At 62.6% G+C, this 21,409-nt stretch overlaps 3 protein-coding genes across 3 annotated transcripts; all 3 read left to right on the top strand.

The window, feature by feature from the left end:
• The first annotated feature begins 5 nt into the window (after positions 1-5).
• On the top strand, positions 6-9,716 carry ZMYND10 (zinc finger MYND-type containing 10). The gene is made up of 12 exons (XM_058031995.1): positions 6-100; positions 577-685; positions 1,186-1,302; positions 2,318-2,371; positions 2,457-2,609; positions 4,465-4,553; positions 4,836-4,936; positions 6,128-6,300; positions 6,585-6,710; positions 8,473-8,594; positions 8,769-8,894; positions 9,359-9,716. Exons 1-12 carry the CDS (start codon positions 6-8, stop codon positions 9,438-9,440), a joined length of 1,347 nt encoding a protein of 448 aa, XP_057887978.1. The 3' UTR covers positions 9,441-9,716.
• A 984-nt stretch (positions 9,717-10,700) lies between these two features.
• On the top strand, positions 10,701-15,909 carry RASSF1 (Ras association domain family member 1). Its single transcript, XM_058031982.1, has 6 exons — positions 10,701-10,950; positions 11,880-12,001; positions 14,186-14,290; positions 14,367-14,655; positions 15,074-15,189; positions 15,293-15,909. Exons 1-6 carry the CDS (start codon positions 10,701-10,703, stop codon positions 15,437-15,439), a joined length of 1,029 nt encoding a protein of 342 aa, XP_057887965.1. The 3' UTR covers positions 15,440-15,909.
• A 320-nt stretch (positions 15,910-16,229) lies between these two features.
• TUSC2 (tumor suppressor 2, mitochondrial calcium regulator) lies at positions 16,230-20,976 on the top strand. The gene is made up of 3 exons (XM_058031915.1): positions 16,230-16,381; positions 16,877-16,997; positions 18,543-20,976. Exons 1-3 carry the CDS (start codon positions 16,230-16,232, stop codon positions 18,606-18,608), a joined length of 339 nt encoding a protein of 112 aa, XP_057887898.1. The 3' UTR covers positions 18,609-20,976.
• The last annotated feature ends 433 nt before the right edge of the window (positions 20,977-21,409 follow it).

Genomic DNA, 21,409 nt, shown 5'->3' with positions numbered 1-21,409 from the left:
ACGCCATGGCCGCCGTGCCCGGGCCGCTGCCGCCCGCCGAGGCCGAGGCGCTGGTGCGAGCCCTGCAGGGCTCCGAGCTGCGCGACATCGGCGGGCAGGGGTGCGGGGACACGGCCGTGCGGTGTTTGTAGGGGGAGAACATGAAAGAGGGACTTTAAATGTGGGGGGTCCCCACTGGGGCTGTGGGAGCACAGGAGGGGGCCCTGTTTGGGGCCTTCCCAGGGGTCACAGTGGAGGTAAGGGGGGTTCCCAGAAGGTTTTGGGTAGACAGGAGGAGTCCTGGTTCTGAGGTGGGGTGAGAGAAGGGGCTGCAGTTCTGGAGCGTTCCTGGAGGGCCCAGGGTGAGGAGGGGTCCCAGCGCTGGGTGTCTGTGAGGGTGGGGGATGATGGAGGGGCTCCCCCTGGGTCTGTGCTGTCCCCACTGACAGACGGTGCTCTGGGGGCAGCAGGGCTGTCCAGGGGAGCTCAGGGCACAGTTTGGGGCCGGGGTTACAGAGCGGGTTCCCTGCCTGAGGGACCCTCGCAGGGCAGTGCCCAGAGCTCTGTGGCACTGGCGTCCCACTGGCTGCCCCCCAGATGGCTGCGGCAGCACGAGTACGTGGAGAAGCTCAACATGCACGGCATCCTGAGCGCCTCAGCGGGCCAGGAGCAGCTCCTCACCGAGCTGCTGGTCAGCCATGCCAAGGTGAGCCTCCCTGGGTGCGGGAGTGATCCCCGTGCTGGCCCTCAGCCTCCAGCTGGGCTTGCCCTGTGGGCAGTGTGTGCAATTTTGGAATAAAATGCTGAATAATGTGTTATGTCTCTGGAAAAGACGTTTGACTGGTGGTGTGCCAGTTTGGTTTTTTAAAAAATTAAAGGTCAAGCTGTGGTATTTCTACTTGCTGGTGTCTGGTTTCTCTCTTGGAGGTTGTTTTGGTCCCCTTGATGCACTGGTCCCTCCAGTTGCAGATCTCTGCCCTATGCCTGAGGGGTCCCAGTCCCAGGCTGTGAGGTTGTCTGGACCTGGTCAGCTCCTTGGGGTCACCTTCCCCTCTGCAGCCTCAGGAGCTGTGCCCTGCTGTGAGGAGCTGGAAGGGTTCAGAGTGCCCCTGGGTGACTCCAGTGGGGCTGACCATGAGCAACAGACTGGTCCCCCCTGCAGCCCTGGTCTGAAAGGCCTCACTTCCCCATCCCTTCCCTGTCCAGATTCCTGTTCTCATTGGGGAGCTGATCTCTGTGGAGATCTGGAAGCACAAGGTCTTCCCCGTGCTGTGCCGGCTGCAGGACTTCAAGCCGAGAAGCACCTTCCCCATCTACGTGGTGGTGAGTACAGGGGTGCTGGGAACCAGCCTGGAAATGGGTCAGACACAGCTCTGCTGGAAAAGAAACGTCACCCTGAAGGTCTCGGGGCTGAGATGGGCAGTGGGACCCAGGAGGAAGGGCCTGGTTTCCCAAAACCCATCCAAGCCCATGGCCTTGGCCCAGGAGGGACAGGGACCCAGGGAAGCTTGGCTTTGTGGAGAGCTGTCCCCTCTGTGATCCCGCACAGGGGCTTGCAGGGGCTGCTGGGTGCAGCAAAAGCCATTCCTGAGGCAGCTGTGCTCCTGGCTGTGGCTCCCAGTGCTGCCCCTGCTCCCTGGGATGTTTTTTCCCCCTCTGAGCACTGTTTTTCTCTAGCCAGAGGCTCTCCAGTGTTATGTGCCTCTGGGCTAACAAAAATGTAACTTTTTATTACTGAGCTCCTGGGAGCAGTGGTCCCTTGGGCCATTCTTGGCAAGGGAGTGATCTCCAGATCTGGGCTTCCTTGCAGTGGGATGCAGCCCTTGAGCTAAGGAACATCTGCCTGAGGCTTGGAGGTTTTAACCCATTTTCAGTCCAGAGTAACACCCTGCAGGGGCAAGGTGGTGTTTTCCTGAGCAGCCAATTGCCTCAGGGCAGCTGTGCCATAGCTCCCAGTCCTGGACAGGGCTGTGTGCCCCAGTCCCAGGGCCTGCAGGAGCACAGCCCTGCAGAGAGCACTGCCCCAGCTCAGGCACTGCCTCTGTTCTGTGCCAGAGCTGCAGCGTGCCCGAGGGCAGTGGCTGTCCTGCCCTGCAGCACTGGCTGAGCCCTGAAGAGCCCTGCTGGGAAGTGTGGCCCTCCATTGGGATGTTGGAGTGTCACAGGCATGTCAGCATAAATACCAACATGAACTGCATGAACTGGAGCTGTTTTGAAGGTTGCATCACTTGTGTTTTTCTCTTTGGCCACAGCTACATAAGCAGCTTCTCAGAAGAGCCATTTTCCCTGTCCCGGTGCTGCTCCACTGTCACTCACTGTTGCCATTCTCCTCCCACAGCTGCACCACGAAGCCTCCATCATCAACCTCCTGGAGACGGTGTTCTTTCACAAGGTGAGAGGTTGGGCTTTCCCAGCTGGGAAGGCCCTGGGGTGGAGCACTGAGGACGGAGCTGTGTGAGCCCCTTGTGGCTGTGCAGGAGATCTGCGAGTCAGCCGAGGACAGCATCCTGGACCTGATCGATTACTGCCACCGCAAGCTGACCCTGCTGGCAGCTCGGAGCACCGCGGCCCCAGCAGCGACCTCAGCAGAGCTCCGTGCTGAGCCCCTGGCCAGCCCCTCGTCCATGCAGGTCAGGAGAAAGCCCTGGAGCTCCCTGGCCACAGGGAGGCCTTTCCATGGGTGGCAGCCCTGGCACCTCCTGCCCACCTCGGGGTGTGTCTGGTGCTTCCCTGTGCCTGTGGCTGCATCCACACCCCTCCACCCTGCCCTGCCTGCTGCTAGTGCCAGCCTGAGGCTTCCTGCAGGACATGCTGGGGAGCTGATGGGCAAAATATTCAGTACAGGGGTTTGGCCATTTGCTGGTGCTCCTGGAAGCTGTGTGGATATCTCTCCCTGAAGTTTGGGAAGCCACCCCGGGTCAGACTGCCAGTACAGCCAGCCAGGTTAACCATGAGAGAGTTCTCCTAACAACCAGGAATTGTCCTCATGTCCTTCCCCCAGCTTCCTTTATTCCCTGAGAAACACCTCCTGGATCCCAGAGCTTTCCCAGGCAGCTATTCCCAGTCTGGCACACACACCCCTTCCCAGAGCAGGAGGTGTCTTTGCCTTCTCAGCACCTGGAGCTGCACAGCAGGAGTGTCTGGGAGAGCAGGGCTAAAGGCAGAGCCTGGACCTCCCCTCCATCCCTTGGCTTGCTGCCCAAGCACATACTTCTCTCTCAGAAAAGGGAAGGAAGTGGAGGGATCTGGAGCACAATAGGGATGTTTTCCAGGAAATGTTTTCCCAGCTGGGGAGGGGAAAGGGGTGCCTCTGTTACTGCTTTTGACACGAACACAAAAACCCAGGCCTTTTCTAGCCAATAGGACTTTCAAAAGCACTCATCTTCCAGAGAGCCTGGTTTCCTCTGATTCATTCCAGCCTCTCCTGACCCTGTGTACAATAACCCCTGTGAAAAAGCTGTTCCTGCCATCTCCTGGGCTGTGGAGCCTGTTGTCCTTTGGAGCTGTGTATGGTGGTAACCCCTGTTCTGTTGTCCCCTTGACAAAAGACAGTCCCTGTCTCAAGGCAGCAGAGATGAGGTCTGGGTACAAGGAGGAGCTGTGGGACAAACCTCACTAGGGCAGTTTGGAGAGGGAGGAGGCAGGGAAGAGCCCACAAGGCTCTCTTAGTAACTGTGGGGCACCAGCACAGGGAGCACAGAGCTGCTGCCCACAGAAATCTGGACAGCAACTGCTGCAGTGGCTTTTTGGAGAAATACAGGAAGCTGAGGTCAGAGCTCTGCTCACCAAGTGTGAGCTGCACTGGGGCTGAGAGAAGCTCTGCCCAAGCCAGGGATAAGGAGTTGGCACTTCAGGAGTTGGCCTGCCCTGGTCTCAGAGAGGCTGAGCCAGAGTGCTCAGGCTGATGGGGATGAGGGGAAGGGAAGGACCTGGGTGCCTGCAGAGCATGGCACAGCTGGGGGCTGGGATAACCACAGCAGATATTTGAGTTGGCTGTTCCCAAGCTGGAGGGAAGAGGCACATCCAGGAGGGGTGGAGGCAGGACTGCAGCTGCACCAGGGCCAAGTTTCTCCTTCCTCTTCCTCCTCCTCTGGTTCCTCTGCTGATCATGCAGCTCCTCCCTCCTTCAACCCTCACAGGTCTCTGCAGGGCCATGGGCCACAAGATGGTCCCAGAAAGGGGGAGAGGCAAAATTTGGGGCCAGCCTCTTTCAGGGGGTGTTCCTGTGCAGGAGCACTGCAGTCAGGAGCCACCCATGACCCATTAGGAGCAAGGACATGAGGGAAGAGCAGCTGCAGGCTGCAAGCACTTCTGTGCTGTGCTGGCAAACAGGCAGTGCTGGCACAGTGGAGACAAGAAACTTTTTCAGGGCTCTGTTTTCCTACCCAGACTGTGGTTACCAGTGCAGTCAACAGCCTGTCTCTCTGTAGCTCCTGGGAAATGGGGCCTGAAATCCCAACCAAGGCTGCTGCTGTCCCTCCACAGGAGCTGCAGAAGCAGGCAGAGGTGATGGAGTTTGAGATTTCCCTGAAGGCCCTGTCCGTGCTGCGCTTCATCACTGACCATCTGGACAGGTAGGGGCCCAGGAGCAGCAGCAGAGGATGTGCCCAGCTCTGTGGGTGGGATTCCTGTGGGGTCAGGAGGGTCCCTGGACCCCCTTCAGCAACTTCACAGTGGCAGTGGCACTGTGCTCTGGGAGGAAACACAGCAGCAATCCACCCTGCTCCATGCTACTCCTGGGAACTCAGGTCATTGTTCCCCTCCTGCCTCTCCCAGCTGCCTCAGGGAGCTTTTGTAGATACAAATTCTGGCATTAATCTGTGAGTGCCATTTCTCCCTTTCTGTCAAATCTCCAGTCTGCCCCTGAGTGCCCTGACACGGATGCTGAACACCCACAACCTACCCTGCCTCCTTGTCGAGCTGGTGGAGCACTGCCCCTGGAGCTGCTGGGAAGCAGGTATGGTTCATGCCCCTGGTCTCTGGGACACTGTGCTGGATGTGCATCCCCTGGGATCTGCTGTGGGAGCCCCTGCAGAGCTGTTCCCCCTCCAGCTCCTCAGTGCTCCCTCCTGGAGCTGTTCAGCTCCGAGCAGCTGCAGCACAGCTGGGCTGGGGACCCGGCAGTGCTCCCAAACAAAGGCTGATCCTCACACAGGGCTGGGTCTCTGAGTGATCACAGCCAGCACTGGAGTGTAGCTCCTCAGCCAGCCCCACGTGCTCCTCTGAGGAGTGTTCTGCACACAGAAACACCAGAGTGCCTGTCCCAGCTTCTCTGCACCTTTTGGGGCAGCACTTCCTAAAGCCAGACATGGTCCCCCCCAGGCAGCAAACATTGCCCTGATTGTGCTGCTGGTCCCTGAGCTTCACTTTTGCCAAAGGCCCCTGGTCAGGCTGTGCCCATTGGACATGGTGCCCCAGCTCTGCAGCCAGGCACGGCCCCCAGAGCCGCCCAGAGCCCCCCAGAGCCCCCCAGGCTGGCCCTGCCTCCCTGGGCCGTGGGAACCGCTCAGGGCAGGGCAGGAAGAGCTGCAGGGAGCAGGAGCTGTGCCTGCCCAGAGCAGCCCAGCTGGCTGCAGGAGCTTTCCTCCTTCCTGCAGCCACAAACACATCCCTGCTCCCTGCCTGTGTGCTGGGGCTGTGAGAGGGAGCTTTGATCAGGGCCCTGAGGGAGGGACTGCAAAGAGACGAGCACAAAGGCATTTCCAGGCTGTGCCGGTGCAGGGTCACATCCTGCTCCATCCCCTAGAGCCACACAGTAGCTGTTGGAGCTTGTTTTGTCATCTCTGTTGTAGTCATGCTGCTTCTGGCTTTGCCTGGCAGAGGAAACTCGAGAAGAGTGACCATGCTGGTACCCCAAAATGGGTCTCTGCACCCACTCTGTTGTGTTGCCCACTAGTGCTCTACACTCCTGGCCAAGTACAGAGGGACGTGTCTCGGGGATCTTTTGTTCCTGCCACAGCAATATTGGTTTAATACATGTCTTTTCTGCTTTTCGTGTTCTCTAATATTTTGCCTCAGTACCAAGTAGGCTGCTGTGTGGAGCAAAGGGTGGGAAAACTGAGGTAGAGGGTGAGCACAGGCCAGCATCCCCCTTCTGAGCTGTCTCCCCCCAGGCAGCACTGTGTCTCCCTGTCCTTCTGTCCCTCAGGCAAGCTCAAGAAGTTTGAGAATGGCACGTGGCACGTGGTGCCCCCTGAGGAGCAGGGGAAGATGACCAAGCTGGATGGGCAGGTGTGGCTCGCCCTGCTGAACCTGCTGCTCAGCCCCGAGTGCCAGCGCAAATACCGCTGCGATGGCTTCAACAAGAGCCAGCTCCTCAAGGTAGGACCCTGCAGCACCTGGGGGGCCTGGCCAGCACTGGGCACCCCCAGATATCTGTGCCCATCCTCACTGAGGGCTCCAGGAGCCAGTGGTGGGAGGACAGCAGATCTGTCTCTTTAGCAGCAGCAGCAAAGCTTGTGTGTGTGAGTGCACCTCGTGAGACCCCCACTGGTGTCTATGCCCCTGCCCCTCACATCCCTGCTCTTGCCCTGCTGCATCCCCAGCTCTCACTCCCTTGTTCTGACCCCTCTCCTTTCACTTTTGTCCCCGCTCCATGGCCACAGCTCCGTGCATTCCTGACAGATGTCCTCATTGACCAGCTGCCCAACCTGGTGGAGTTGCAGAGATTTCTGAGTTACCTCGCAGTGGCAGACCCTGCTCCTCCCAAAAAGGATCTCATCCTGGAGCAGGTATTCTGTGACTTTTCCTTCACCTCTGGATTAAGCTCTGGATTAAGCCTGATGGCTCCCAACCCTATTTTTCTTCCACCAAGCTCAGCTCTGGAGTGATGATGCCCTGGAAAAACAGCCAAGAACCCACCTCAGTTACACCCTTATTGCCAGCAAAGCTGCTGTGACTGACGTGAGAGCCTTGTCCTGCCCTGCAGTGGCCAAGCAATCACTCTAAAAGCATAAATGCTGGATTATAAACAGCTCTCCAGGTCACAGTGAGCCCCTGGGATGGCAGCTGCATGGGGCAGACATGGGCACTGGCTTGTTTTGACAATTGACTCTTCAATTGACATCTATCAGTGTTTTCCTGGTGAATTCTGGACTCCCCAGGGAAGTCCCCTTTTACAGCCCTGGTCTGAGGCTGCTTGGCACACTTGTACAGAGGGACATCATGATCTGGTAATAGAATCTGGAGTAAAACAGGTCCCAGCTGGTGTCTGGGCCTTTGGGAGTTTGGCCATGATGGTCTTTAAACAGCCAAGAGGTTCTTGGGGGTTTTAATTCATGTGGTGGTAATCTTTGGAGAAAAGTGTTTTAATGTGTTTCTACTGCCTTCTTGTGAGCTGAGGGGAGAAACTGAGTGTGGGGGCAGACCTGCAGAGAGGCTGCTGAGAAGAACTAGGAGCACAGAGGCTCTTCCCCACTGCCAGAGACTCCCACAGCACTTCCTGGAGGAGATTGGGTCTGTTGGGCAGTGGCTGTCTGGGCTGTCCCCAGTGGGAGCACGCTGTCCCCAATGGGAGCATGCTGTCCCTGTCCCAGCTGGCTGTGTGGCCTGGCAGGAGGGTGCTGTGCCCTGTCAGAGGTGCTGTGGCTGAGCTGGAGGCGTGGCCCAGGCTGGGAGCTGGAGCTGGGGAAGCTGCAGACTGGCAGCTGAGCTGCTGGGGCTGGGGATGGCAGCAGGGTGGATGGAGGTGGATGTGGATTCACACCCCGTGCCTTGACTGCCAGCGTGTTGGTGGCCCAGTGACAAGCAGCTGCCCTGCTGGGGACCTCCTCCAGCCCCCACCAGGCTGCTGCCCTTCTCCATAGCTCTGCTTTTGTGCCAGTGCTGCTGCTGCCCCTGCCAAGGCTGGGGCTGAACCCAGGGCAGGCAGTGGGAAGCACACACATGGGCTCCCTGCTCTGTTCAGAGAGAGCTGAACTCACTCCTTGTTGCTGAGCCAAGCTAAGGAAAGGCCTTTTTTCCATTTGCCTGCTCCCAGAGCAGCCTCCTCCCCTTCCTTGGCTATTTTTACCCTGCTGGAGAAGGCAGTGCTGTTTGAAGCAGCATGGTCCCCTCCAGAGGCTGAGCTGGGCACGCTGCTCTTGGCTGGGATGTTCCTCTGGCTGTCCAGCCCTTCCCCGTTCGTTCATCTTCAGGGAAGTGACGAGCGGAAAAATCTGCTCAGACCAACGGCCGTGGAGCACGGGGTTCACACCACTGCCACACACAGGGTGCTGAGCTCCCAGGGCTTCCTTCTCAGCAGCCCAGGCCTCCAGGCTGAGCACCCATTCCCAACTGCACCCCAAAGGTTTGGCCTTGTTTCACCTCAGTGCCCACTGATGGTGGATCCGTCCCCTGCATGTACCCAAAAGCACACCCTGAGCACCTCTGCCTCTGCTTGCCCTCCTGGAGGGCCATGCTTCTTGTGCCCAGGCCTGGCTGCCTTCCCCCCAAACCACAGCACCCTTTTCAGGCTGTTAGCACCTCTTCCTCCTGCCCTGCCTCTCCCACCAGGTTCCTGTCATCTGGGACCACGTCCTCAAGAAGAACTCAGGGAAGTGGGAGGCCATTGCCAAGCACCAGGTGAAGCATGCCTTCAGCCCCACTGATGAGGAGCTGAAGCTGCAGGCACGCAGGTGAGGCTGGGGCAGGTATGCAGAGAGCCCAGTGGGGCCATGAGCAGGGCTGGGGCTCAGCACTGGGAGCACAGAGGGGTCTGTGGCACTGCCTGGACATGTCCCCTCGGCGGCAGGGTGCAGCAGGGACAGCTCATTCCCTGTAAGCAGCCTCACCCCTCTCTGCCTGCACAGGTGGGCACAGACCTACAGCCTGGACATCTTGGAGGCTCTGGCCCCTGACAAGCCCCGCTGCAGGGTGTGTGGGGCAGAGGCAGCCAAGCGCTGCTCTCGCTGCCGGAACGAGTGGTACTGCTCACGGTAAGGGAGCCCTTCCAGTCCTGTGGGGAGGCTGATGTGCTGGGCTGCTGGGGGAGGAGGTGCTGGTGAGGGTTGTGTTGCAGCTGCGAGGTGCTGAGCTGCCTCTGCCCACAGTGGCAGCAGTGACAGGCTGGGTTTTCCGTGGTGACGCTGCCTCCCTCGTCCCCACCTTGGTAGGAAAGCACCCATGACCCTGTGGGTGCAGGTGACAGGCTGGGATGTGGCAGCTGGGACGGTGGCACTAAATTAAATCTCTGGTCCTGAACCATCTGGCAAGGTCTGGCGTTAAACCTTCTTAACCCCCAGGACTGGGGCCGCATCCACCCTCCTCTTGGTCTAATGCTGGGCTGTATCAGCTCTCCCCCAGCTCCCAGAGGGGTGTGTGCTGGAATTTGTCCCTGGCTGCTTTGCCCCCAGGGATGGATGTGACTCCAGTGCCCTGAGAGCAGCTTCCCCCTCTGCAGGGCATGCCAGGTGCAGCACTGGCAGAAGCACAAGCCTGCCTGTGACCTGATGGCCAAGGTGCCGAGTGTGGATGACCTGTAAGAAAAGAGGTGTCTGGCATCTGGCCAGTGGCTCAGAGAGGCAGAGATTCCCCCAGCATGCAGCCCAGAGCTGGAAAGAAGCTGGCAAAGGCCCCTTCTGCCTGCTCGCAGCCCCAGGCAGGGTCAGCCTCTCCTTTCCCACCACCCCACCGTGCTGCCTTCTCCAGTAAAACTCCATGTGCATTCCAGAGCTGCTTGGCTTTTGCTTTTTCTCTCCTAGCTGAAGGTAACAAACTGCTTCCTCCCCTCCCTTCCACAGTTAGAGGCGTGTGTCCATTTTCCCCTCTGCAACAACAGAAATTCCAGAGAACCTGAAAAAGCCTGTAAGGTTGTGGTTACCTTACTGCAGCTGGGGAGGGAAGGGAGTGAGAAGGCCCCTATGCTGCCTTTTACCATTGTTAGAGCAGCGTGGGGAGCAGAGGATGTGGTTTGCACGAGCCTCTTGCTGTGAGAAAGGGTTTGTTGGGTATTTGTCATCTCCCACCTTGCAGGGACCATTCACCCCATTTCCTCTCCCTTGATGTGATGTTGGCACCGAGGGCTTGATCCCCTGCCCCCCAGCATTACCAGTAAACAGGGTGTACTGGTGGGGATGCCTTGGGGTGCATCCCCAGCCCTCACTGGCCATCAGCTGCTGCCAAAGAGCTGCAGCCTTGGTGTGAGCACAGCTGGGAAAGGTTGGCCACGTCCTTTGTCTGATGGGGTGCTGGAGAATCCCTGACACATAAAAATAGGCTTTGCAGCAGGGCTGCTGCTGCAGGAGCCAGGAGCAGGCAGGAAACCGTGTCGGTCCAGCTGCAGCCCCGGCGGAGCAGCCCCCGCTCGGAGCTCAGTGAACTCCTCACCCCAGCCCGGCTGCACGTCCCGGGCTGCGGCCAGCGGGAGCAGAGCGCTCCCCGCAGCTCTCCGTCCGCTTCTCGCCCGCCGCCAGCGGTGCCTCCGGCCCCTTCCCGCTGGGAAACTGAGGCAGGGAGCGCAGTTTGTCCTTCTGCGAGAAGAGGCAGAGAGAGGGGAGCGGCTGCCGCGGGCCCCCCTTCCTCCGCGGCGGCTCCAGGAGCCTCATCCCCGCCTCCAGCCCGCCCCGCCGGGCTCGCCAGGGCTGCAGTTGGCGATCGGGAGCCCGGGGCACTGCGCCGTTCCCCCCACCTCTCCTGCCTCAGTTTCCCCGCGGTGTCCGATCGGGGCGGCCCCTCCCGCTCCCCGCCCCGGCCCCGGCCCGGTGCCGGCCCCCGCCCCGCCGCCGAGCAGCGCCCGCCGGGCCATGGAGCTCATCGAGCTGCGGGAGCTGCAGCCGGAGCCGCGGCCGGGCCGGGGCCGCCTGGAACGAGCGAACGCGCTGCGCATCAGCCCGGCCCGCCGGCCCGGCCCCGGGGCGCATCCCGACCCGCGGCTGACGGCGGCACCGGGCGCCGGGCACCGCTTCGAGCCGCGGCGCCGCCCGCTGCACACCTGGTGCGATCTCTGCGGGGACTTCGTCTGGGGCGGCGGCAGGAAGAGCCTCCAGTGCCGCCGTGAGTACCGCGCCGCGCCCCGGGCCCCCGCATCCCCGCCGCCGGCACCCCGCACCCCGGCAGGCACCGGGCGGGCCGCCACTCGGCTGCCTCTGCACCGGGCACCCCCTGCGAGCACCGGATACCCCGCCACCGGGCATCCCACCAGCCGGGCACCCATACAGGACACAGAGCATCCTGGCAGCAGGCAGCCCCGCTGAGCACCGGGTGTCTCACCAGTGGGCATGAGTTTCCCAGCACTGGGCAGGCTGCCACCGGACACCCCCACCACCAGCGGGTACAAAGCACCCTGCACCTCCCACGGGCCCCCCACGCCTGGTAGTGGGCCTCTCACTGAGCACCAGCTGTCCCACAACTGGACACAGGCATCCCAGCGCCATGCTGGGTACAGGCATCTCAATACCAACCACCCCCACCAGGCATCCTGATGCCAGGCACTTCCATTAAGTTGGGCATCACCATCTGGGGCGGCTGCACCATTCCTGGGCCTCTGGGCACCAGGAACTGCCACCAAACAGTGGACATGCCTGGATTGGGCACCCACATCAGGCACTGGCAGCCTCATACACAATACCCTCACCTGGCACCACGCATCCCTGTATTGGGTACCTGCACCAGGTATTCCAACACTGGGTACTCACACTGGCCACTGGGCATCCCAGTACTGGATACCCACACTGGTGCCCATACTGGGCATCCCCATACCGGGCATCCCAGCACCAGGCACTGAGCACACCGTGCTGGCCAGCCCACAGGGAGCACAGGCACAGCAGCACCGGCCAGGACGTGGCACAGCGCTCTGTCCCATAGGCACAGCGTGAGCCGACAGCTAACACTGTCACCATGTGCCAGCCCTTGTCCCACCAGTGCCCTGATCCTGGCAGCCAGGCTGTGCACAGTGGTGACACTGCTCCTGTCTCTGTCCCCAGACTGCAGCTTCACCTGCCACTACCGCTGCCGGGCCCTGGTGCAGCTGGACTGCGGAGGGCCCCCAGGCGCCGGTGACGAGGACGATGGCAATGAGCACGTGTTGGAGAAGGACACCAACGTGGTACGGCCTGGGGCTGCCTGTGAGGGAGGGCTCGGGCAGGGGGTGGCACACCTGGGGGCTGTGCTGGGCTGGGGAGGGCTAAGCTGGGCTGTGCTGTGTGAGGCCATGTCATGGCAAGCCAGGCTGTGCCATGCCAGGCTGTGCCAAGCCTTGTTGGGCTGGGCTCAGCTGGGCTGAGCTGCCAGGCTGTGCTATGCCATGCCAGGCTGCACCATGCCAGGCTATTCTGTGCCATGCTGGGCTGTGCCAAGCCCTTGATGGACTGCGCTGAGCTGAGGTCGTGCCATGCTGTGCCACGTCGGGCTGTGCTGTGCCAAGCCGGGCTGCGCTGTGTCGTGCCCGTGCCACCCTGCCCGCATCACACCGCACCGTGCCCGAGCCGAGCTCAGCCGGGGCAGAGCCATGTCCGGGCGGGCGAGGGTGAAGTCACCGCCGGAAGCGGGGCCGCCGCGCCGCCCCCGGCCCCGCGTCACCCCACGGCCGGGGCGGGGCAGCGGCGGGACCGCGCCGAGCCTGGAGCGGGGCAGGGTGCGGTAGACGCCGCGCCGAACCGAGCCGGGACGGGAGCGCGATAGGGACCGGGCTGAGCCGAGCCGGGAGCGGGACCGCGATAGACACCGGGCTGAGCCGAGCGGGACGGCGATAGGGATCGGCCGAAGCTGAGCCGGGACTGAGAGTGGGACTGGGCGGAGCCGAGTCGGGATTGAGACCGGGACCGGGCGGAGCTGAGTCGGGACTGAAACCGGGACCGGGCGGAACCCAGCCGCAATAGGGACCGAGCGGAGCCGAGCCGGGCCGAGGGCCGGGCTGAACGGAGCCGGGCCAAGGACCGGGAGCGGGCTGAGCCGAGCCGGGAGCGGAGCGAGCCGGGCCCCGGCCCGGGGGCCGGTCGGGCTGGCGCGGGGCCGGGTGTGCCCGTGTGCTCGCCGCCCCGGCGGGGCTGCGGGGCGGCCGGGCCGGGCCGTGCCCTCCGCCACCGCCGCCGTGCCCCCCGCGGCCGGGCCGGGGTCCGGCGGGCCCGGGGGCTGCGGGGCGGCGGCGCTGGCGCTGCGGCGGGGCGGCGCGGGGGGCACGGGGGGCAGCACGGCCAGCAGCGGCTACTGCAGCCAGGAGGACTCCGACTCCGAGCCCGAGCTCTTCTACACCGCCCGCACCTCCCTGGGCCGCCGCCCGCGCCGCCGCCAGGTCGGTCCTGGGCCGTGACGTGATGGGGGTCACGGGTGACGTCATCGGGGCACATTCCCCCGGGTGGGTGCTGGGGAGCAGGCGAGGGTGGGATGGGTGCGTGGGGAGAACCAGAGGTGCTGGGGGTTTTTCTTGGGGGTGAGCTTGGCCCTACTGTGGGGCAAGAGCGGGGTGAAGCATGGCCGTGCCGGCCCTGTCCGGTTGGATGCGGGGCGAGCGAGGCACCGTGGGGCGAGTGGAGTTTTCGCTGCCTGGCACGGGCACCCCAAGGTCCCTCAGGGTTGGACTGCTCCCGGCTTTGAGGGTCTGGGGACAAACTCCCTGGGCAGTTTCACAGCTGTCCCCATCTTGCAGGGACCCCGCGGGGTCCGGCAGTGCCCGCATGCTGTGGGGTGGCTCTCGGGGCTGGGAACCATCTCAGTACCGCGGGGACACGTGCAGCGCTGTGTGGCCGCTCTGCGGCCTCGCGTAAATAAACACTCACTGGCGGGTGCCGGTGGCGGGGACGCCGAGCTGGGACGCTCGGTGCCCCGTGTGTGGGGCCAGCGCTTTGAAGTGGGGTGCCGGCGGCAAGGGCGGGCTGCACCCCCAGCCCGGCCCTCCTGCCTCAAATCTCAGGGCGTCCCCGCGGGCGCGGAGCCTGCCCAGACGCCCTGGTGCCGGGCTGGCGGCTGCTCTGCCTTGGGGACGCCTCTCTGATCTGGGCTGCCGGGAGCGGCCGCTCGGCTCCGGGTGCCCTCGCAGGGCGTTCTCACAGCCCTGCAGCCCCGGGGACGGGCGGCCCGTGCCGGTGTCCCCGGAGCAGGGCTGGGGCCGCGCTGATCTCAGCTGAGCGTCCCCGGCACAGCCCAGCTCCGCCGGGCGGGCTGATGCAACCCCGTGCAACCGCCCGCGCCTCTGCCGGTGCTTCGGGGCGGGCTGCGGGCCGGCGCGACACCGAGCCAGGCGGGACGGTCCCCCCCGGTCTCTGTGCCGCTCAGCCCGGCTGTTGTCCTGCAGGATGAGCCCAGCGAGTGGGAGAAGACAGAGCTGGACCAGGCGCAGGTGGAGCAGCGGATCAAGGAGTACAACAGCCAAATCAACAGCAACCTCTTCATGAGCCTGGTACGGGGTCGGCACAGGGCAGGGGAGATCACGGTGCCCTGCCCTGACGCCACTCACCCCCACTGGTGTCTCGTAGAACAAGGACGGCTCCTACACGGGCTTCATCAAGGTGCAGCTGAAGCTGGTTCGCCCTGTCTCGGTGCCGGCCACCAAGCGGGTCCCCTCCCTGCAGGCGGGGCGGCCACACCCCCAGGGGGTGAAGCGCCGCACGTCCTTCTACCTGCCCAAGGGCACCGTCAAGCACCTGCACATCCTCTCGCACACCCGCGCCAGCGAGGTCATCGACGCGCTGCTCCGCAAGTTCACCGTCATCGACAACCCCCGCAAGTTCGCCCTCTTCGAGCGGTCTGAGAAAGATGAGCAAGGTAGTGCCCAGGGTCACCCTGTCCTCACAGTGCTGGCCGTGTCCCCATATTGTCAGTTTGCCCTGGGTGGTGGCAGTTCCATTGTGGTGATGTCCCCAGGGTCCCTCGTGGTGCTGGCAGCATGCCCATGGCAATGGTGTCCCCATAGTGCTGGTGTCCCCTATGGTGGCAGTATCACGGCAGTGGTGCCCCAATAGTGACAGCTTTCCTTAGGCAGCAGCACCCCCTTGGTGGCAGCATCCCTGTAGCAGCGGTATCCCCCTTTGGTGACAGTGTCCCAGTCACCATGGATGCGTCCCCCATTGCAGCAGTGGTGTCCCCTGTGGGGGTGATGTCCCCATAGCAGCAGCATTCCCGTAGCAGCAGCGATGTCCCCGTAGCGGCGGTGTCCCCGCGGTGACTCGTGGCCCCGTTGCAGTGTACCTGCGGAAGCTGGGTGACGACGAGCAGCCCCTGCGGCTGCGGCTGCTGGCTGGCCCCAGCGAGAAGGTGCTGAGCTTCATCCTGAAGGAGAACGAGACCGGCGAGGTGAACGTGAGTGCGGGGACGGGGAGGGGGCTGGCCCCGCATTGCCCGGGGCGGTGTCCTTGGCGGGTCGCCGCGGTGCCCGTGGCCATGGCAGCCCTTGTGCCTGCAGTGGGACGCCTTCTCGCTGCCGGAGCTGCACAACTTCCTGCTGATCCTGCAGCGGGAGGAGGAGGAGCACGTGCGGCGGCTGCGGCACCGCTACGCGCGCTGCCGCCAGAAGATGCAGGAGGCGCTGGCCGCGCTGACGCCGGGGTGACCGCGGGGCGCGCAGCCGAGGCCAGCCAGAGCACCGGGACCCTCGCCCGCCGGCCGTGGGGGCAGCAGGGAGGGGGGTGGAACGGGCACCACCGACCCACCGCGCTGTCACAGCCCCCACGGGGCTGGCACAAAGAGTGAGGGTTCCTGGTGGGAGCGAGAGCGAGTGTCACCCGGGAGCGTGTGTCCCCAGGGAGCGTGTGTCCTGGGGGGAACGAGTGTACCCTGGGGGATTGGGTGTCCCCAGGGGAATGGGTGTCCCTAAGAGAGCGTGTGTCACCTGGGGGATTGCGTGTCCCCAGAGGAGTGGGTGTCCCGAAGGGAGCGTGTGTCTTGCGGGAAGCAAGTGTCACCTGGGGGATTGTGTCCCCAGGGGAGTGGGTGATATGGGGGAGCGAGTGTCCCCGCAGAAGTGAGTGTCCCTGGGAAGAAGCAGGGCATCAAACACCAATAAAGGCATCTTGGTGACGAGGCCTGGCCTGCGGTGTTGTCCTTGGCGGGGCGGGCTGGGTGGGAAGGGACGGGACGGGACGCGCAGTCCCAGCGGTGTCGGCGGGCCGCGGGTGCCCGCACGTGGTGCGGGTGGCGGCGGCGGGATTCGAACCCGCGGTTCCCGCGCTGCCGGCGCCGGGCGGGGAGGCGGGCGCGCCCCGCGCCGATGTCACGTGACGCGGGCGCCGGAAGTGGCGCGGGCGGCGGCGCAGGCGGCGCTCGGTCGGTGTCGCCGGGCGGCTCCGGGCCGCCCCCGTCCCTCCCCCCGCGGCCCCGCTCCTGCCGCCGCCGCCCCCGCCATGGGCGCCAGCGGCTCCAAGTCGCGGGGGCTGTGGCCCTTCGCCACCCCGGCGGCGGGCGGCGGCGGCCCCGAGGGCCCCGGCGGGCAGCAGGCCCTGGCCCGGGCGCGGGCCGCGCGCGCCGCCACCCCCTTCGTGTTCACACGGCGCGGGTGAGAGGCGGGCGGGGAGCGGGGGGCTCTGCCGTGGGGCGGGGGGCTCTGCCGTGGGGCTGGGGGCTCTGGCATAGGGCGGGGGCTCTGCCGTGGGGCGGGGGCTCTACTGCGGGGCAGGGAGGCTCTGCCGTGGAGCGGGGGTCTCTGCCGTGGGGCGGGGGGCTCTGCCGTGGGGCTGGGGCTCTGCCGTGGGGCGGGGGCTCTACTGCGGGGCAGGGAGGCTCTGCCGTGGGGCGGGGGCTCTGCCGTGGGACAGGGAGGCTCTGCCGTGGGGCGGGGGGCTCTGCCGTGGGGCGGGGGGCTCTGCCGTGGGGCGGGGGCTCTGCCGTGGGGCAGGGGGGCTCTGCCGTGGGCCGGCCCCAGCACAGGCGCGGCACGGGGGTCAGGGGGCCCCAGAGGAGCGGGACCGGCTGTCCCGGCCCGGTTCGGGGCGCAGGGGGCCGGCAGGGCCCGCAGGCTCTCACCCCAACGCCTCCCCTCTCCTCTCGGCAGCTCCATGTATTACGATGAGGACGGGGACCTTGCCCACGAGTTCTACGAGGAGACAATCGTCACCAAGAACGGGAGGAAGCGCGCCAAGCTGAAGAGGATCCACAAGAACCTGATACCTCAGGTAACCTGCAGAGAAGGATGGGGGAAAGGATGAGGCAAAGTGCCAGGGTGACGCTTGAAGTCCGGCCTTTACAAGAACCATCTCCCTCGGGGCATCTTCTTACTGGCAAGGTGGAGGCTCTCTCCTCCTCTCCAGTTTCTGCCTCAGAGCCATGATTCCTGTGTGTCCTGGCTCACACCCCTGTCACCTGAGGCTGTGATAGGGAAGGGAGAGCTGGTGGCACCCTCCAGCTGCCTTTTTTTGAGAGAAGCAGTGCCTGAGCCTTTCAGAACGGCCTGGCAGGGGAAGATAGCTCAGCCAGATGTATGTTGTGGGGCACAGAGTTCCAGGCAGTCCTGCATGGCCGTCTCCTTACCAAGCACCTTCCACAAACTGTAGGGTGCTGTGCTGCCTCAGCCAGTGTCATGTCACTATGCAGGGTCAGACTTGTGTTGGGGAGCAGCAGCCAGGGCCCATCAGCTGCTGACATGAGTTTGCACATCCCCTCCAGCTGCTCAGCAGTGTTGACAGCTCTCTGCTTTGCTCTTCAGTGGAAAAGTCTCCTCTCTAAATAAGCAAGTGGTGTGAAGCTGGGCAGGGGCTGGGATGTCAGTGAGGATCGTGGTGCAGGGGCAGGAGAGCCTGCATGTAGGGAATCTTTTGGGGCCATAAATGGAGGAAAGAGCAGATCAAAGCAGGGCTGAAGAGAGCCTCTATAGAAGTCTTCCCTAATTAAGCAGAAAGACATGGCTCTAATGAGCAGCTGGGGTGAGCTGTGAGGAGTGGGCAGCCTCTCAGCTGGATGGAACCCCTCTGAGTGCTGAGCAGGCAGTTGTGGATGGAAGGATTTGGTGCTGCTCCCTGGGCTGGCATTCTAGCAGAGGCAGGCTTGGCGTGTGGAACTGAATCCTCGTTCATGTGGGTTGAAACTCACCCAGTTGGGAAGCTCAGCTGAGCTGGAGAGAGCAGGTACCAGCATTGAACAGTGCTTTTCTAACGCAGCTTTACTCTGGTTCTGCAGGGCCAGGCCCAGCCCTGAGCCCCTGCTCCCCCTCTGCCCCAGCCCCCAGCTGGTGCTGTAACAGGAGAAGGCAGGGATGGGGCATGGGAAGGGTTCCTGTGGCTCTGTGGAGGGAGTTGCATTCAGCAGCCTCCCCCCTGCACAGAAAGCCGCTTTTCTGTGCGCCAGCTGCCCCGGCTGCGTTCCCTCAGAGAGCTCTTTTCATTGCTCTAAATCCCGTGAATGAAAGGTGCCGCATGAAAAGCCCAGACAGCCAAGATCTGCCAGTCACGCAGCAGCTGCTGCACGGGCAGTGCCTGGCAGAGCAGCTCCCTCCTTCCTCGCCCTGCTGCCCTCGGCCCTCCAGGGAGCAGAGCGAAGGGCAAAGGGCTGCTGCTCTGTGTGCTGCTGCCCAGGCATACCTGGAGTCATTTATTGAGCCATTTATGGAGCCTGGTCCCTCCAGTTCCTCCAGGGCACCGTGTTCTCTGTCACCGGGTGACTGGCAGGGCTCAGGGATGTTGATTGGCCATCCCTTCTGCTCACCACTCTGACTCTCCTTTCAGGGCATAGTGAAACTAGAGCATCCTCGCATTCACGTGGATTTCCCAGTGATTATCTGCGAGGTGTGAGTCCCAGACATCGCTGCTGCCTGTGGGTGGGAGGCCCTGCCCCACCACCTCCAGCCTCACTGGGCCAGGCTGCATCGTGTTCCCACCGAGGAGGACTCCAGCCGTGTGGCAGGATGGTGGCTCTCCCCTCGCCTGGAGTGAGGCAGGACGGAGCAGGCCTTCGCAGGAGATGGGTGACTCTGTGCAACAACTGCTTAAAAACATCCTCGCTTGAGTCAGAAGACTAAAATACCTTTTGTAGCCTCTAGCCGACGTTTGATGGGTAACTGGAACTGCAAACAAGCTGCTGTGATTGAGCTGTGAAAGGGAGAGCAAGCCTGCACTTCTCACCAGAGAGAATCCCCTGCTTCTCAGGTATGCGGCCCAGGGAGAGCCAGGGCACGGCACCCCGAGGTCCCTGGGGCCCGCAGCTCAGATGGCCAGTGTTGCAGCATGTCCCTTTGACACCGGTGTGATGTGACGCTCCCCTGCGTGGCTTTGTTGATGGAGGATAAGCAGAGCAGGCTGAGGGGTCTCAAAGCACATTGGGCTGGCTGCTGCTCTCCTCTCGGGAAGGGGATGGAGAGCAGATGCCGCTCTCCTAGACCTCGGTCTCTTCCCCCACTGCGTTTCCCCACTATGCCAGCGCTGGGGAGGTTGGCTTTACTGCTGCCTGCTGGAGATCTCTGCAGTCCCTGGCCCCTGCTGGTGGCAGCAAGGTCCCAGCTCCGCAGCGGACTTGCCTCCCCCGTTGCCACACTGGCTCTGCTGAGCGCCTCCCTCGCCTGCCGCGGGGCTGGGCTGCCGGGCAGCTTCCTCACCCCTGCTGCTCTTTGAACATACCTCCCTGTAGGCTGGGCCTCGACTGAGCCAAGCAGGAAAGGAATCCTGTCTTCCTTCCCTGTGCCCCCGAAACAATCAATTGGTGTACCTGCCCCGGCTTGGAAATCTCCCTGGCGATGTGAACTGTGGTTCCTCCCGCATCCCAGCTGGCGGCAGGAGGAGAAATGCGATGCACTTTAAAGGGAGGCTTGCTGCCCCACCTCGGAAGGTCCTGCTCTTTTCTCCTCTTTCCTCCCACCTAAGAAGGTCGAGGTCTTGGTGGCACCGAAGAACCTCTCACCCCTGTGTGTGTCCAGCTGCTGGGGGAAAGGCCTGACCCCAAATGCCCCTTGGCAGCACGAGGAGCCCCTGCCTCCCTGCTCAGCTGTGCCCAGACCGGGCAGGCAGAGGAGGACCGGCAGCAGGCACAGCTTTAAAGTGGGTCAGAGCCTACTCCCCACAGCAGCCAGCTCGGCTTTCCTCCTCTTTCGTTCCAGAACTTATTTACTTTCTAAGCACTTCAGATGTTTGCTACCTCGATTTTTAATTTAAGCTGCTGGCACTTGGCTGCCAGCCCTGTCGGTGTCTACGTTGGATGTATCCATCCCCGCGTCCGCCCAGAGCCGCCCGGGCGCGGGGCCACATTCCCAGCTCCGGGGAGATAACGGCGACGTGGCTGTTGCTGCCTTCCTGTCACCACCTCTTCCCTTCACGTCCCTCCACCCGCCGTTCCCATCGACAGGAGCGAGCTCACGGGGTGAAATGGATGTGCTGGCTGCCACCAGGCAGGAAAGTGGAAGGGCAGGGCTCATCTACACTGTGATGCTGGGCGCTTCTTTCGACATCTTTTGTTCTGCTTGCTTGGAAGAGTCTTGTCTTAAAACAATCCCTCACTGAAGTGTTTCTTATTTGCATCACCTGCTCTTGAGTTTCTCCCTGGCTGGAGCTCCCTGGGAAGGGCATCCCTTGGGCTCCACAGGAGAGCAGGAGCTGCTGTCCCCAGGAAGAGGAGAGAAAACCGTGGCCACGCTGTCTGTGCTGCCTTGCCCCACTGCTGCACCGACCCCACTTTGGGCATGGGGGAAGGAGGAGGAGGAGGAGGGGTGGGAAGGGGGTTGGCACTGTTTGCCTACCCCAGTGGGGAGCCCCTCACTTGGCTACCAGCCAAAAATCTGCTGGCAGGGCATGGCCCTAACCCGGGGGAGGGGGCAGAGACTGTGACCAGCTTAGCAAGGATGCTTTTGTCCTTTCTGACAGGCTGCCCATCCTTCCCCCAGCGTATTAAACATGCTTCCCCAAAACCCATGCCTTCTCCCACTCTTCTGCCCCCTCAGTGTCACCAGAGTGGCAGTGAACCTCTGCAGGCTGCCAACAAGCTGCATCCTGCCCCGCTTCTTCCCAGGCTGGTCCCCACAGCAGCCAGCCCCCAGGACCCAGCAATCCTGCAGCAGCAGGGCCTTGGGAGCACCTGGAGGGATCTTAAAAATGTGAAGGTCACTGTAAATAGTATCTGTGTCCACTGTGGTGTTGGAGCAAGCAAAAAAAGAAAAAGAAAAAAAAGAAGAAAGTTTTCCTTTTGATTCTTTTTTTTTTTTTTTTTTTACAATTTCTGTGCAACATTGTGCTTTCCAGTGTGGATGTGTAGCCAAATCGTACTCACCGACACTAGGCTCCTTGCTCCTCTAGCGTGTGGGTAGGACCCAGGGGTTTGGGAAATGTACACTACTTATGGTCCTTCCTCCCAGTGCATCTGTCCACTTTTGTTAAATTTCAATAAAATTATTTGTAGAGCCCACAAGTCCCACAGCTGTCTTACTGGGGAAGGCAGATGTACCTGAGGGGAGGTGGACTTCGAGCCCCCCGTGTTTTTGGGAAGGGGGTGTTTGTGCACATGTAGCTGATGGTGAAGGATTCTCAGGTCACAGCCATTTCCAGGTTCTCCAGTTGGCACACGGGACTGTCAGGAGTTGGTGGCTGTTTCAGGCTATGACTCTCTACTT

The sequence above is a fragment of the Melospiza georgiana genome, chromosome 11, assembly GCF_028018845.1.
Source record: "Melospiza georgiana isolate bMelGeo1 chromosome 11, bMelGeo1.pri, whole genome shotgun sequence".
In the NCBI taxonomy this organism is placed as follows: Eukaryota; Metazoa; Chordata; class Aves; order Passeriformes; family Passerellidae; genus Melospiza; species Melospiza georgiana.
Note: the sequence above shows the minus strand (reverse complement) of the source record. Positions and strands in the feature narration are given on the sequence as shown.

Excerpts from the sequence above, each read along its gene's own strand:
- ZMYND10 (XM_058031995.1), top strand. The coding sequence starts at position 6 with ATGGCCGCCGTGCCCGGGCCGCTGCCGCCCGCCGAGGCCGAGGCGCTG. Across the intron at positions 1,303-2,317 it reads CCTTCCCCATCTACGTGGTG|CTGCACCACGAAGCCTCCAT; the intron begins GTGAGTACAGGG and ends CTCCTCCCACAG. Across the intron at positions 4,937-6,127 it reads CTGGAGCTGCTGGGAAGCAG|GCAAGCTCAAGAAGTTTGAG; the intron begins GTATGGTTCATG and ends TCTGTCCCTCAG.
- RASSF1 (XM_058031982.1), top strand. The coding sequence starts at position 10,701 with ATGGAGCTCATCGAGCTGCGGGAGCTGCAGCCGGAGCCGCGGCCGGGC. Across the intron at positions 10,951-11,879 it reads GAAGAGCCTCCAGTGCCGCC|ACTGCAGCTTCACCTGCCAC; the intron begins GTGAGTACCGCG and ends CTCTGTCCCCAG. Across the intron at positions 14,656-15,073 it reads GTCTGAGAAAGATGAGCAAG|TGTACCTGCGGAAGCTGGGT; the intron begins GTAGTGCCCAGG and ends GCCCCGTTGCAG.
- TUSC2 (XM_058031915.1), top strand. The coding sequence starts at position 16,230 with ATGGGCGCCAGCGGCTCCAAGTCGCGGGGGCTGTGGCCCTTCGCCACC. Across the intron at positions 16,382-16,876 it reads TTCGTGTTCACACGGCGCGG|CTCCATGTATTACGATGAGG; the intron begins GTGAGAGGCGGG and ends TCCTCTCGGCAG. Across the intron at positions 16,998-18,542 it reads ACAAGAACCTGATACCTCAG|GGCATAGTGAAACTAGAGCA; the intron begins GTAACCTGCAGA and ends CTCTCCTTTCAG.